The following is a 14,930-nucleotide window of genomic DNA, read 5'->3' as shown; positions in this document are numbered from 1 at the left end:
CCCACATCTGACTTTCCTGTTGGGATCATCTTTCGTTACATGTGGGATTTCTCAGTCCTGAGTAGCCTGTTGCGTGTCGAAACACATTTGTCCTAAACAAGGCCACCCAGACCCCTGAAAGGAAGGCTTAGCTCTTCCAGCCTCCTCCACAGCATCATCCTAACAGCCACACAAAAAGCTGGGCACACAGTTGACACTAAATAAATGCTCCCTGATCCAAACCACATCCAAGCCCCTCTCCTGTTACCTCTGCTATTTCTACTTACAGGGACCTCAGGGAGGGACAACAGTGAGAAGCTCAGATTCCAATCTGATGCCTGGTAGTGTTACTTGTTAGCTGTTTTTTATTGCAGGGGTGGGATGGGGGTGTTGGTGGAAAAGTCAAAGCTTTGGACTGACCCAGGGATTAAATTTCTCTGCTTAGCCTGAGCTGCCATCACCATGGAAACCAACTATATTTTCAACTTCCTACCTACAGGGGGAGGGAGGGAAAGCAAGAAGCTGGCGGACTTCTGGAAAGTTCCGTTTGCTTTGAAAGTACAGGCACCTGCTGCCTTTGAGCAAAGAGGGCACGGCTGTGAAGGTGGGTGGGAGGGAGTCCGTCTGCAGATGGCAGCCTCTGAGAGCGGGTCGCCTTCCAGCAGACTAGCTCTGCTCTCCCCATGGGATGTGGGCTCCAGGGGAACCCCCTACAAGAGGAATTCAGTGGGAGGCAATTTTTCCAACGAAGCTGACCCAAGACAGGCCTCAAGAGTGGTGAGAATTCAGGTTTAAAATAGTCTCACTGAGTGTATACAGTTGTTCAAGGAACAGATGGTTCTTAATTAAGGATGTGGGGTGGGAAGGGGCCAGAGAAAAGAGCTGAAGACTTTTCCCTCACAATTTCCTCGCCGCGTGGAGGTAAGGAATGCAAAGATCATGGAAAACCATGGCCCGTTGGCTTCGGAACACATCCCAACACTTTTGGCAGCAATTGCCTCCTTCTTTAAGCTTCCCTTCTTTAAGCTTCCCTTGGGTTCATGTGAACACAGGGCAAGCTCCCCTGAGCCTACACTGACCAAGGCAGGAGGGCTGGGAGGGGTGGAGTAGGAAGATGAGGAGGAATTCAGTCTCAGACTAGCAAGTTGTGTATCCCGAACAGGGCTCTAAGCCTCCATCTGAACTATAGGTTGGGGGAGGTGGGGAGGTGGCCAGCAAGAATTTTAAAAATTTTAATAAGTTGCTAACATTTTAAAGTAAGTATATGGCACATAAAACTATTCGGGCTTTTCTTTGAAACAGGAGAAATGCTGCAGCTTGGGTCCACGTTGTTGGGGAGTGGCTCTCTCTACATGGTGCCCGGACTTTCCCTCCACTTTGCACGTCCCCTTCTGGCCAGCTTCTCTCATTGAGGTCCTTGCTTGGCCCTAGGAGGCATTTAGTTCACAACTTCTACTCTAGAGCAATGCTTCTCAACTTTAAAGTACAGAAGAATCGCCTGCAGATGCTGTTAAAAATGCAGATTCTGATCCAGTAGGTCTGGAGAGGAGCCAGAAGTTGTGCATGTCTAACAGGTGCCCAGCTGATTCCAATGTTGCTGGTCCATGGACCACACTTGGATAGCAAGAGTCTGGACCAGCAATGTCCAGTAGAACTTTCCATGACGATGAAAGTGTTCTGCACCTGCACTATCCAATATGGTAGCCACGTGTGTCTACTGAGCCCTTGAAATGTGGCTGGTATCACAGAGTAATTAAATTTTTGTTTTTATTTCATTTTAGTGAATCTAAATTTAAATAGTCAGATGTGGCTAGTAGGATTGAACAGCATGGGCCTGGAGAGTCCCCCAGCAAATGAATTGGAATGTAGATAATGGAGTCTGGGAATAACTACCCCATAGGAAAAGAATCAACGGAACTATTTTGAAAGCCAGACTGTAAGGCCTCCCAAGGAAGTGCCTGCTATTGAGTCCTTGGCAGGCAAGGAAAAGCCTTTTCTTCTAGTCTTGCCTTCCTACTCAACTGATCTTGCTTTTGCATAGAAGACTGGTAGGGGCTCTCCCAAGGGTAGCTGCTACCTCCCTGCCTGGGTAGCTTGGCCCAGACACTCCCAGGGCCCCAGGGGATAGAACACAGAGGGCTGAAACCAACTGGCCCAAGCCAGACGCCCCGAACCCCCGCCCCTGCCCACTTCCGCAGGGCCACTTGACAGAGCCTGAAGAGCATATAATGGAAAAACACTCAGCCAGCACTCGTCTTAAAGGAAAAGGAAAGGGAAGGGGATTGGGGGAAAGAGAGAAGCATGGAAATTAGGAGAGAGGACAAGAATGAGAGAGAAAGACTTAAGGAGGGAGAGATGAATCTGGGGGCTAAAGGATCAGAGAGACCAGTAAAGGGGAAAGGAATAGGGAGCACAGGCGTGGGGGATGGATTAAGGAGACAGATGTCAGGAAGAAGGCATCAGAAGGAAAGAAATGAGATAGGCAAGTATCAGGAAATCAAGGGGGCATCCAGAATCTGCCGGGGTGGGACAGCTATCTCAGATGGCTGGCAGGAATCCCCACCCCACCTCTACCCCAGGGCAGCAAGTGTTAAATACTTACCTCCTCTATGGATGATCAGGAGGTGACAGGGTGGGGCTTCTTTGGTGCATTTGTTGTGGCACTTTAACCTGAGACAAAGAAAGAGAGAGAAGGATGGATGGGTGGATGGGTGGATGGATGGATGGATGGATGGATGGATAGATTGATGGACGGGAGTTGGATGGATACGTGGATGGGTAGGTGGACGAATAGCTGGATGGGTGGGTGGGTGGGTGGATGGACGGATGAATGGATGAATGGGTAGGTGGATGGATGGATGGATGAGAGGATGAATGGATACATGAGTGGATGGATGACGGATGGATGGATCAGAATGCCCCAATGGTTCAGAAAGCTCTGAGTACTATGGATGCCAAGATGTGAGATGAGGTGGGGCACTTACAGCAAAGGCATATCCTTGGCACCCAGGAAATTAACTCTAGAGAGAGTTTGCTGCCATCCCACTCTCACAGGTCAGCCCTGGTTGGTTCAAGAGTGGGTAGCAACTATCACACCAACAGGGCCCACTTGGGCTTCATGCTTTGAAAGCTATTTTCCCCTATCAATCTGTATTTAGCATCATCATCATACAATCCTAATAATCATCTACCATTTACTTGAAGACTCATTTGCCAGCCATTGTACTAAACATTTTACATAGACCACGTCATTGGATCTTTATAACAACCCTATGAAATGAGTTTTACTATCATTCCCATTTTACAAATGGAAAAACTGAGATTAAGTGACTTGTCCTGGCAGAAAACCTGGATCAGTGGTGCCAAAGGTGGGCTCATTTTTCTTAAAGGCTCAAGGCTACAGGAGACAGCCAAACAAGGCTTCCAATTAGGATGAGATTAATAACAGGTGTTAAGCTTTAGAGGCATGAAGTTTAAGAGTTTAGCATCAGGGGCTGGCTCCGTGGCCGAGTGGTTAAGTTCGTGCGCTCCGCTGCGTTGGCCCAGGGTCCAGATCCTGGGCGCGGACATGGCACCGCTTGTCAGGCCACACTGAGGCGGCGTCCCACATCCCACAACTGGAAGGACCTGCAACTAAGATATACAACTATGTACGGGGGTTTGGGGAGATAAAGCAGAAAAAAAAAAAAAAAGATTGGCAAAAGTTGTTAGCTCAGGTGCCAATCTTTAAAAAAAAAAAGAGTTTAGCATCAAAATGTCTTCCTTTGAGACAAGTCTAAGATGTCACCTTGCGCTTCCCTACACTATTGCCAGACTTCAAAAGGGTCATAAAAATCCCAAGTTACTATGACCTGGCTTTGTCCTTTTCTTTTAGTTTTATGTCTATAGGACGGATACACACTGTGTGATGCTATCAGTGCTCCACTCATATCCCCTTGGATTCCCTTACATCAGCAGCCTAACTTCCAACAGCCAACATCTTTGCCGGAAGGCTGCCCTCGGGCTGCTTGGGGGTTTACTATTAAAAGACTCCATCCAGACAGATGGGAACTTTAGATTTGCCTTCCACCCTCTTCCCCTCCAGGGATTTGCAAGTTCTCTTTAACAGAATGGTTTGAATGCCCAGACAAAGACTCCGCACTCACTCCCCCAACTGGTCTAGCTCCGTGGTTCTCAAAGTGGAGTCCCCAGACCAGCAGCATCAGCACCATCCAGGAACCTTTCAGAAATGCCGCTTCTGGGGCCCCAACCCAGATCGGGATAATTAGAGACTCGAGCTGAGACGCAGTAATCTGTTGCAACAAGCCCTCCAGGTGAGTCTGATGGTGCTCAGGGGTGAGAATCACAGGCCTACTTGATGTTTTTGGAATGTCTATGCACATTTCCCCAATTTTTCTTGTGTTCAGTCTTTTATGGCCCTAATAGGGCCCTGAATTCCTCTCTGATATGGAAAAGTTAGACCTGGGGCCGCTGGGAGGGCATAGGGGAAGCGAGGAGGGGCATAGGCAGCACAAAAAATGCCAAACCACATCGAGAGAGTGTTCGTCCATCTCCAAGTCTCCTTCACTCTGGTTGCACCACGGACAGAGTTTCTTGTGCTCACAGGTCTTTATAGTCTGTCTGCCACGTGCTAAGCCCAGTTCCCGATTTAGACAGGCAACAGTATCCGCAGAGAATTTAATAAATTTATTTTTCCATTGGATTTCTATTTTTTTCTGGTTGCCTTATATGAATGGCAAGTGATGCTGATTTTCTATTCATGATAATGATACACTTTCATCTTCAAATAAATGTATTTAAGTTAAAAAGGCCATAAATAGTAAATAAATACATGCAGAGCTGCTACATACATAGGACAAAATCATGACAGGCTGGGGAGCGCACTGAGAGAGATTGCGAAAAGTTGGCTTCGACAATTTGGAATCTTCAAAGAGAGGTGGCAGCTCTTGGCATCCGAAAGTTTAAGATGGTTGAACACCATTAGGAGGTACCACTAGTCATGAAGGTCATAAAGACTGTACGACTCTGAAAAAAACCAAGAGCTAATGCTTTTGTGGTGTTTATGATGTACCAGACAATGCACTCAGTCCTTTATACAATTTAGTTAATCCTCGTGACAACCCACAAAAGTAGGAACTACTGTTATCCCCATTTTACAGAATGAGAAACTGAGGCTCAGCAATTTTAGATGACTTGCCCAAGGTCAAACAGCCAGCGAGAGACAGCGGTCTTGAGTCCAGCTCTAACCACTATGCTGGATGCCTCCAAAACCTCCATTCTTCCTGCTTTCCATCTTGGCGTTGGGGGTGAATAAAGGAAGGTTCCCCGGGTACAGAACCAGCGGAGTCAAAATGTCCTTCTGTGAGACAAGTCTAAGATGTCACCTGGCTCTTCCCTCTACAGTTGCCTGACGTCACAGGGATAATAAAAGTTCCACATTCTGCAAACTGGCTTTGTCTTATTCTTCTCTAAGGCCCCAGACTCTCTGAGCTACAGGGAAGATCCCAGCGCCAAGGAGATGACCAAGTGTTGCATCCAGACCCTGATGCATGTGCTGAATGTGAAACTAGTCTTTTATTCTATAAGCACTTCCCCAGGCCTGCTACGCCCCAGGTCCTGGGGACACCCCTCGGACGGGGCAGATGAAGGGGTCACACATATGTAAACAAATATTGGGTAATTGCAGGTGTGGTAAGATCACGAAAAAAGTAATACAGGGAAATGGGATGGAGAGCGATGGGAGCGGGATAGGAAGGGCTTCCAGCAGTGCAAAGCTTTGGGGGCAAGAACAAGCTTGGTGGGCTCAGGGGTCAGAGGTTAAAGGTCAATGAGGCTAAAGTGAAGAGAACAAGAGCAATGAAGACACGAGGCGGGGGAGGCGGGCAGGGGCCCCTGCGGCCCCGGCAAGGATTCCGGTGGGACGGCACCAGAGGTTTTTGACAACTATGACACGGTCAGATGGATGTTTGGGGAGCCCTGAGTTGGGGAATCTGCTGATGCCAAACAAGAGTGGAACCAAGAAGTTTCTGCACTTATTCCTGTTTGAAATAGGTCAACTCCATGCTGGAAGCTTCCAGAAACTGCTCCTTTCTGCCACCCCCACCTATGAGTCTTCTTGAATGAGCCCAGCTGGAAGGTTGGCATGGGCTGTGAAGAAGCCGGATGCCATCATGGGCAGCACCACGAAGCAGGGGCACCTCCAGGTGCTGAGTGGGTGAGTGCTGGGGACATGAATGTTAGCAAGTGCACGCCACAGCAGGAAAACCACTGGACACGAAGGACATTCCATTTCCCATATGAGAGATGTCCAGGGGCTAAATTCTCCAGAGCACAGTGTTTCCCTCACCCCCCAAAAACGGGAATGGGGTCAAGGTAACATACAGAACAAATCTGGGTTCAAAGCTTGACACCACCACTTCCTGGCTGTGACCACCTGGGCAAGTCGCTGATCCACTCTGAGCCTCAGTTTCCTCATCTGTAAAGTGGGGACAATCACAGCATCTGCCTCACAGGGTTGCAGTGAGGACTAACGATTCTACGCAGGTAAGGGGCCTAGGACAAATACTTGAAGCAGCGGGCACTACTGTTTTTATGATGGTAATTATCATTACTACTGATGGTTTGGGCAGCAACTTTTTACTCCAAGACCCTCTGCTGGAGGACTTTCTCTGGCTGGAAATGTGGGCTGGCTGGAATGCCTGGAGCCCGGAGCATGGGTGGGAGCTGGTTGATTAGGACCCCAGCCTCCCCTCCCTTGGGTGGACAACCCAGAGGTGTGCGGAGGTGGGACTGGACCCAAGTTGCCCACGGCCGTAGCCTGCTCTTCGAGGCACCCCGTGCTGGCTGCCTTCCTTCCCTGTCTCCTTCCCGCACTCCCGGCTGGTGCAGCCTGGGGTCACCTCTCAAATAAACCACTTGCCCTCAAATCTTGAGGTCTGTAGAGAAAGGGAAGCCCAAGTGAGACACCATGATTATCACAGGAGGTTTGCAACACCAACGTGGCCTCGCACCAAAACCGAGCCCTCTGCTCCTTCTCCCTGTGCATCTCTTGAGCCCACAGTCCTTAATGAGTTTGGTTCTGCAGGGGCTCCGTTCCACAAGGAGGAAGGGAAGGGGCGGGGGGGCAGGGGGACACAGATGACAGCCCCAGACAAACCTCCGCACCAGATGTGGGCCGGAGGAGCACCGTGATTTAGGTCAGTGTTTCTGCAGGCAGGATGAAAATACACTCGAGTGTGCACAGGGAATGCCGAGCGAGCCTCGTGCAGCCTGGAAACTTGCAAAGGAGTGATGTAAAACTTTCACTGAAAAGGGTTAATTTTCTTTTAACTTCCAAGGCTAATAGGATAAGCTTCAGTTCTCCAGAAAAGTTGCTTGCGTGGAACATCTTATTCCCCAAAGGAGCTGCTGGCTAAATGAGACATCCTCTGCGTCTGAAAATGAAATTTGTGAATTTATCTCGAGGGCAGGATCTGGGTCTTCCTCATCTTTGAAGCTCCCAGTCCTACCCCCCTTTCAGTGCTTGGCCTCGTGGCTGGTGCGTAACACATGCTGAGTGAATATTGGAAAGAGGGAGGGAGAGAGGAGGAAAGAGAGGGGACAGAAGGAATGACCGGCAGAAGAGAAACCTGTCAAAGGCTCCTGCTGTAGGGAATTAAAAGTCTCTACCAACTTTTTTTTGAAAAAGGATTTCTCCTTCTTATCAATTGTATCCCTCGCAGTTTGTGAAATGCAAACATGTCCCTCTCTGCATTCCCAATGTGGGGGTGGGGCACAGGGATTGGACCAGACGCAGACTGGACTTCCACGGATCTTGCCCAGGAACTGCAGGGTACAAACGGCCCCTTTTATGAGCAGCTCTGCTGTTTCCTTAATGGGTTTGTCACGCCCACCCCCCCCCACCCCCCCACCCCCCCACCCCCCCGCAGCAGCCCTGTGGAGCAGACACGAGCCCAGAGGCTGTCGTGGGGCTGGGACCTTCCTGGAGGAGGGATGAGCGAGATTCCTGCTGGTGGGAGGGTCACATCTGTTTCAAATGGTCCATTGGGGGATCCAACCAATTTATGGAAAGTTCTCTCGGAGCAGCCCAAATCTCTGACTTCCCCTACTGTCTCTTGTTCCACTCCAGCTCACCTGGCAGTCCATCTGAGCAGGCCACGCCCTTTCCTTCCAGAGGACCAACGGGACGTTGGAATAACCAGGCCCCTAACACCCAACTCAGGAACTGTAAACAAGCGCCAGCTCTGGGCCAGGCACTCTGGCAGAACCCGTTTACTCTGAATACCAACGCCGGGGAGGCGGATCCGTTACGCCCATTTCAAAGTCAAGAAGATGGAGGCTCAGTGAGCAGCCAACCATCTAGATAAGAAAGGGCAGAGTCAGAATCATTCATTCATTCATGCACACAAAAAGCTTTATTGCCGGGGCCGGCCCGGTGGCACAGCGGTTAAGTGTGCATGTTCCACTTCGGCGGCCCAGGGTTCATCAGTTCGGATCCCAGATGCAGACATGGCACAGTTTGGCACGCCATGCTGTGGTAGGCGTCCCACATATAAAGTAGAGGAAGATGGGCATGGATGTTAGCTCAGGGCCAGTCTTCCTCAGCAAAAAGAGGAGGATTGGCAGCAGATGTTAGCTCAGGGCTAATCTTCCTCAAAAAAAAAAAAAATTATTGCCAGGGTCTGTGCGAGGCACTGGGGGTGTGCAATAGAATAGGGCAAGAACTCACTCTTTAATCATCTTTCTGACAACCATCTAGTAAGGAGTTTACTGCCTAGGTATGTAAACCACCTCTTAGCATTTCAAGCACGAACATCTTTCCACTCGTCCCACCGCCGCCAAAGTGCCTGGGAGAAAGGACGCCATCTGGACTGGAACCAGGTTCTCGGGGCCCAGGGTTGGCAAGAACCATTGTCCCTCCAGGGGCCCTTTCTGAGATCTATTCCACCAACGCACACCTACTGAGCTCTTGCTGTGCAGCCCAGCACTGTGCTGGCCCCAGAGCTAGAAACAGCGAACAACTCAGACACAGCCCTGCCCTTGGCGTTTAAAGTCTGGTCAGAGAGACAGGCAGTAGGTAGACAAACGCGACGCAGTGTGTTATGTGAAATGACAGGGTGGGGCACGGTGGATCTGAGGGGAGTCAGGGACGGCGTCCTGGAGGAAGTGTGACTGAGCTGAGCCTGAAAGAGAAATGGGTGCTAGCAGAGGTGCGCAAGAGAGATCCAGGCCGAGGCGACAGGTGCAAAGATGGGACAGGGAGTGGGCACACGGGCTGCTGCAGGGGTCGACGGCTCCGTGAAGCTCTCAGTGTGAGGAGGGAAGTGGTGAGAGTGGAGAAAGGGGGGGTAAGCAAGGGGCAGTGTAGGGTCTCATCATGAGACCGGATTTTATCCTGAGAGCAAGGAGGATTTGAAACGGGGAGGTGAAGGCTAGACAAGCATTTTGGAAAGACCCCCTCGGGCAGTAGACACTTAGAAGGAAAGGGCAGCAAATCTCCCTTGCTCTCAGGGGTCCTAGTCCCCGTCTCTGCTGTCCTTCTCCCAGGCCACCTCACTGAGTGCTCCTCAAGGCTTCTTGCTGAATCACTAAACTAGAACGTTACTCCTCTTACAGTGGGGCTTGTTTCCTTGAATACCCCAACTGAGCAGTTCTGTCTCATTTTTCGTTCCCCTGTGGTCTTCCAATTGAGCCAATGCTTCTAGAAACGACTGCATACACTCTCCGTGACGACATCAAACGGCCCTCCCCTCACTGCTGACCACTCAGTGGGGTTGAGCTCTTGGACCTACAATTGGGTCAGAAAGAAAAACCCAGCAACAGGAATGAGCAAGGGTGGTGGGGAGTATTAACATAGAACTCAGACCACAGGCTCCAGCAACGTGATGAAAAATACCCTGGAAAACTGGCACTGTTCTCTCCATACGAGGGTTCCGTAGGGAAGCCGGAAATTTATTACCTGTTGGAGATGCCCCTGCCCCTATGTCCCTGAGAGACAAGAGGGTGACCACAGAGTCCTGTTGGCTCCCGGGACCTGGAGGTGTTCATCAGAACACAAAGACTCATTTATCACCTTTCAATTCAAGAAAGGGATGACGTGAGGGGGAGCAGGCGGAAGAGGGGTCAGGAAAAGACTAATCGTTCTGGTCCAGGGTCAGGGTGAGACCAGATTCTCACCTTCTGTTCTGCTTGTTTCAGTCAAGGAGAAGCACAGGAGGACCTAGCATTCGTTGCTGGCCTACTGTGCGCCCGGCCCTTTGCCCACCTATGGTGGTCAAGAGTCTGGGATCTTGAATCAAAAGGATTGGTGGGTTTGAGGAGCAGATCCACCCACCATGAGACTTTGGGCCAGTTCTTGGCTCCTGAAGGCCTCTGTTTCCTCATCTGTAACATGGGGATAACAGTAGACCCGACCTTCCACGGGTGTGGCAAGGATTAAATGAGTTCATGCATGGAAGGAGTTTAGCAAAACGTCTGGCACTAGTCAGCCCTCAATACACGATATCACCATCATCATCATCCTCATCATCACCACGTCCAACCCCCACCTCAGCCTCCAGTAGAATCATAATCATCCCTCATGTACAACTGTAATTAGACCCCAATTTTTGCTTATAATAGGTAAAAATGTATATAAAGGACCATTAATTCCCATTATGATTATTGCAAAAACTGAAGTGTTTCTATTAATGGGAAAGTAAGTTCAGGCTTCAAGCTGGTGATCTCCGAAATGCATGCTCATAATCATACCCTGCCAATATCCTGCCTGTGGTACGAGTTCCTGAAGCTTCCAGGAACTTCGCAGCAGCTGCGACATTAGTGCTCATCACTTCCCCAGCTTTTCAAGGGCTGGGAAATGAGTGCGCCCGGTGGCTCCAACCAACCGTGGCTTATTTCACGCTTTTCTCTCCTCATCACCTGTGGCTGGAGCCTTGCAAACCCAGGGAGTTTTCAGATGAAGCACTGTATTTTGATGCAAGAACATAGGGGAGGAGGACGTGCAGGGCAAGAAGGTGAGCAAACAGTGCAGGAAATCTGAGTGAAAAGATCCAGGAATAGAGCAAAACTGGATCAAGGAGGGCATGGCTCATTTAAATGGAAATCAGTAAAGGGATGGCTTTCACGAGACGAATTAAACACAAGCGCATCGAGCCAGGCTACAGCAGGCAAGAGGACAGGGGACTTGTATAAAGGGCCTTAAAACACCACTGGAGTAAACTGGAAATCTTGTGCTGGTTAGCTCAGGTTTGCAAACATTATTTTTTATCTTTCTGGGGAAACGAGGATGGGTCTCATTCCTACAGAAGTGGGCAGTGACCTTCACTGGAACACGTGAAGTGTTTCTAGCTAGTATAGACCTGCCCTGACCAACCTGGGTCACCTGGGACATGGGACTCTCAGTGCTAAACCCAGGAAAGTCCCAGGCAAACCAAGACATTTGACGGCTCTATTGAATATTTCAGTAACGGGACTCTAAAACTGAAGAAGTCATACCACGGTCCCACTGCTCAGGAACGAGGTTTATGATGTAAACCAGGATTGTCCACCAGGGGCAATTTTGTCCCCCCAGGAAACATCTGGCAATGTCTGAAGACATTTTTGGTTGTCACAGCTGAGGGTGGAGTGGACAGATGGCTACTGGCGTCTAGTGGGTGGAGGCCAGCAATGCTGCTAAAAATCCTACAAAGCACAGGACAGCCCCCACCACAAAGAATGATTCGGCCCCAAATGTCCACAGTGCCAGGCTGTGACATCCTGATACACATCTTTTAACATGTCTCCCAAGAAGTCTAAAAAGTTTAAGAAAAGAACTAAAGAAAAGTAGGAAATGTGCTAAATTTTCCAGAACTTTGACCTTGCTTCAACCCAGGGAGGTGTTGGGTGACTATGTTTCTTTTCATTCTTTGTATTAATAGAAAATCAGTGTCTGCAGCTAAGTACATGCTGAACAACTTATTTCAAGATTCCTGATTTGAAGGAATCCCCAAGTCATGAATGTGACTGGGGCACACACGTCTTATCACATTGAATGAATGTATTAGCCTCATTCGACATCAGAGAGGTTTAGAAATCTTCCCAGAGTCACACAGCTCGGAAGTGGCAGAGCCAGGACCGGAACCCCGCTCTCTCTGGCTCCAGAATCTGGAGCCTGCTGTTGCTTTACTGTCCTCGGTTGGGTTCTCTAGAAGCAGATCCTGAGATGGGTATTCTCACAAGTGATTTACGGAGGGAGTTCTCCAGAAGACAGTTATTCACTGGAGGGGGGAGCGGGATAGGAAACGGGGGAGAAACCAAGCGAGGATGTGGTTTCAGGGGACTCTGGTCTCAGCCTGATCCCACGGGGGCTCTGGCGTGTGACGTGCACCATAAAGGCTGTCTGCCTTGAAGCAAGCAGGCTGGGCCTTTGCAGGCCTGCACCAGGGAGCTCCTGGCACAGAGCCACCTAGGGGATGGGGACGCTCGCTCCAAGGCACCTTGCGGGGAGGCAGCTGCAATCACCCAAAGGAAGCCTGCAGATAGGGTCTCCGGGACGAGCCGTTAGCAGCAGCACCTGTGGCAGCTGCTAAATGAGGCCACTGGGAGCGTGAGCAGGACATCAAGGCACACGTCTGGAGACAAAGCTGTGCCTCGCGGCCGCTAATTTGATCATCCCACCTTTAAAGCAGCACAGCGAGTATTCCTTGGTCCTAGAGAAAAAGGAGTCTTAAGCATCTGCAAGGTATTCTGATATCCACATCTTTCCCATCTCAGGCCCTAAGAGCAGGCGACTCAGGGAACATCAGAACTCCAGGCCTTGTCTTGGCACAGGAGCCACCCCGGCACAAGGAGAGCTCCAGTGTCCGAGACTGCTTTCCCTGGAGAGGGGCTGGCTGGGTGGTGAGCGGCCCCCCACCCAGGCCTGGAGCCTCAGGACGCAGCAGCGTGAGTCACAGCAGCCGGCCGGGTTCCAGCAGAGCAGCTGCAAAGCAGAGTCCTCTCTCCCAGGCCCTATCTGGTACAAACAATTGCAAAACATGCTCAGGCTCTTTTAAGTCCTGATCTAAGCCTTTGTCCAGGCTGTTTCCTCTGCCCAGACATCCCACCCCTGCTTCACCTGGCTGACTCCTACGCTTCCCGCAAGACCCCCAAGTCCTTTGAGACAGCCTCCCCCGATGCACAAGATGCCTCCCCGTACAGGTGTAGCCCCAGGCACCGCCCCTGTGGTAGTAGTTATCTACCTCGTTAACCACCCCTAGATCCAGTTCCTCACTCAAACTTCAGTGCAAATATGAGTGATCTGGGAGGCTTATTAAAAATGCAGATTTCTAGTCCCTGTCTCCAGAGTCTGGGCCAGGAAGTCTTGGGAGCAGCTCAGAAGCTGTCATTCTAAGCTCCCACTGTGTTCCAGGGGACGCCTTGAGAGCTGGCGGTGACTGTGCGCAAACGGAGAGAGCAGCACCCGTGCCTTTTTTCACCCTCGTACCCTGAATGGGGGCACAGAATCCCTCATATGGCAGACGCGCAGCCGCAGCTGCTGACCTAGCCCAAAGGCCGGTCTGTAAGAGGAGCATGGAGTGGCTAAAACACGCGTAAGAGACAGGCAGTGAAAATGCTACTTCTCTGCTGGTGGTTTCAGAAGATGCCCCTCTCCCTCCCACACTCCAGCCCGTGCAGAGAGAGAAAAAAAAAAAAAGCATCTTGGTTCAGACTCATTTTCTAGAGCACAGCCACCCAAATCACTCTTGTGCATTTTCCTGCAAGAAGCGCAGACACGAGAGGACAGGTTTCCAAGGAACCAGCCGTCAGGTCTGCCGAAACCTGCGGAAGGACCCTGAGAAGGAGGAAGACCTCAGACGACACATGATCGAGGCCTAGGATATCCATCCGCATCTTCCTGCAGAAACAAACTTCGGCCAGCTGAATCCACAGTCATCAGACAATACGCGGATTGTGCTGACATCCGACCACTTAGAACTAAACTCCATTCCGCGCTCAGGAACCTATTAGATGAAAACGCCTCAATTTGGACAAATGCAAATTGCTTTCGGAGCATAATTTCCTATTAGTTCATTAATCTCTCTATTCAGAAGGCCAACAAGACAGCTGATGATCATTCCGGAGGAAGTATATTAAACCAAAGGAGGAGGGAAAGAGGTAAGACATGCAGAAGCATCCTGGTTTCCCGGATGGAGGAGCACCCCAAAATTAATTCATAAGGCTAGTAACAGTACTAGTTTTCATTTATTAAGCTCCCATAATGGGCCAGGTATGGCTGAGCATTTTGCCTTATTTTTCTCATGGAGCTGTTTTTTTTAAACAATCTAGTGAGGCAGATATTATTTTCCCCTTTCTACAGAGGAAGAAATTGGGGCTCAGAAGCGGTCACATAGTTAGTGGCAGAGTCAGGATTCAAATATAGGTCTGTGTGTCTGACCTACAGCCCAGGTTCCTAATCACGCCTTAACTTGTTGACTCATCACACAAATATTTACCGGAGAGACGATGACAAACAACATTCAAGTCCACAGAATGAGGCCAAGGGACGTAACAGCAGAAGAGCCCGAAAAATAATCAGCAAAGATCGACCATCCTTTAAAAAAAAAAAAAAATCTCACATGCTGAAATGTCAGGCTGGAAAATAAAGCCTGGTTTTGTCAAACGACTATTTTATGTAAAGCAGAGGTTCTCAAAATGTGGTCCCAGGACCCGCAGCATCAGCACTGCCTGGGAAGTTGTTAGTGGTCTGAGACTCTGCGTTTCTAACCAGCTCCAGGTGATGCTGATGCTGCTGGTCCAGGGGCCACACATGGAACAGCACGGGTCTAATCCAACCCTTGTCACCCAGGGACTTTCTGGGAGCAGCAGAACCAGGACTGCTCCAGGTTAAAAAAAAAAAAAAAATTGTTGCCTTCAGGGCAGATTCTAGTCCATGCCTCTGGGGTGCTTCAGGAGTACAGGAAATGACCTGTGTC

General features: G+C 50.0%; 1 protein-coding gene across 5 annotated transcripts in view; it reads right to left on the bottom strand.

Annotated features, from left to right (window-relative positions):
• Positions 1-14,930, bottom strand: part of KSR2 (kinase suppressor of ras 2) — a 387,277-nt gene that overhangs the window by 77,546 nt on the left and 294,801 nt on the right. For 3 of the 5 annotated variants that reach the window (XM_070275417.1, XM_070275418.1, XM_070275420.1), the window contains exon 8: positions 2,583-2,649. In XM_070275417.1, coding sequence (XP_070131518.1) covers positions 2,583-2,649 — 67 coding nt within the window. Of the gene's footprint in view, positions 1-2,581; positions 2,650-14,930 lie in introns of all 5 variants that reach the window. The other 2 variants (XM_070275419.1, XM_070275421.1) reach the window with 1 other exon arrangement.

This window comes from Equus caballus, chromosome 8 (assembly GCF_041296265.1).
Source record: "Equus caballus isolate H_3958 breed thoroughbred chromosome 8, TB-T2T, whole genome shotgun sequence".
NCBI lineage: Eukaryota > Metazoa > Chordata > Mammalia > Perissodactyla > Equidae > Equus > Equus caballus.
Note: the sequence above shows the minus strand (reverse complement) of the source record. Positions and strands in the feature narration are given on the sequence as shown.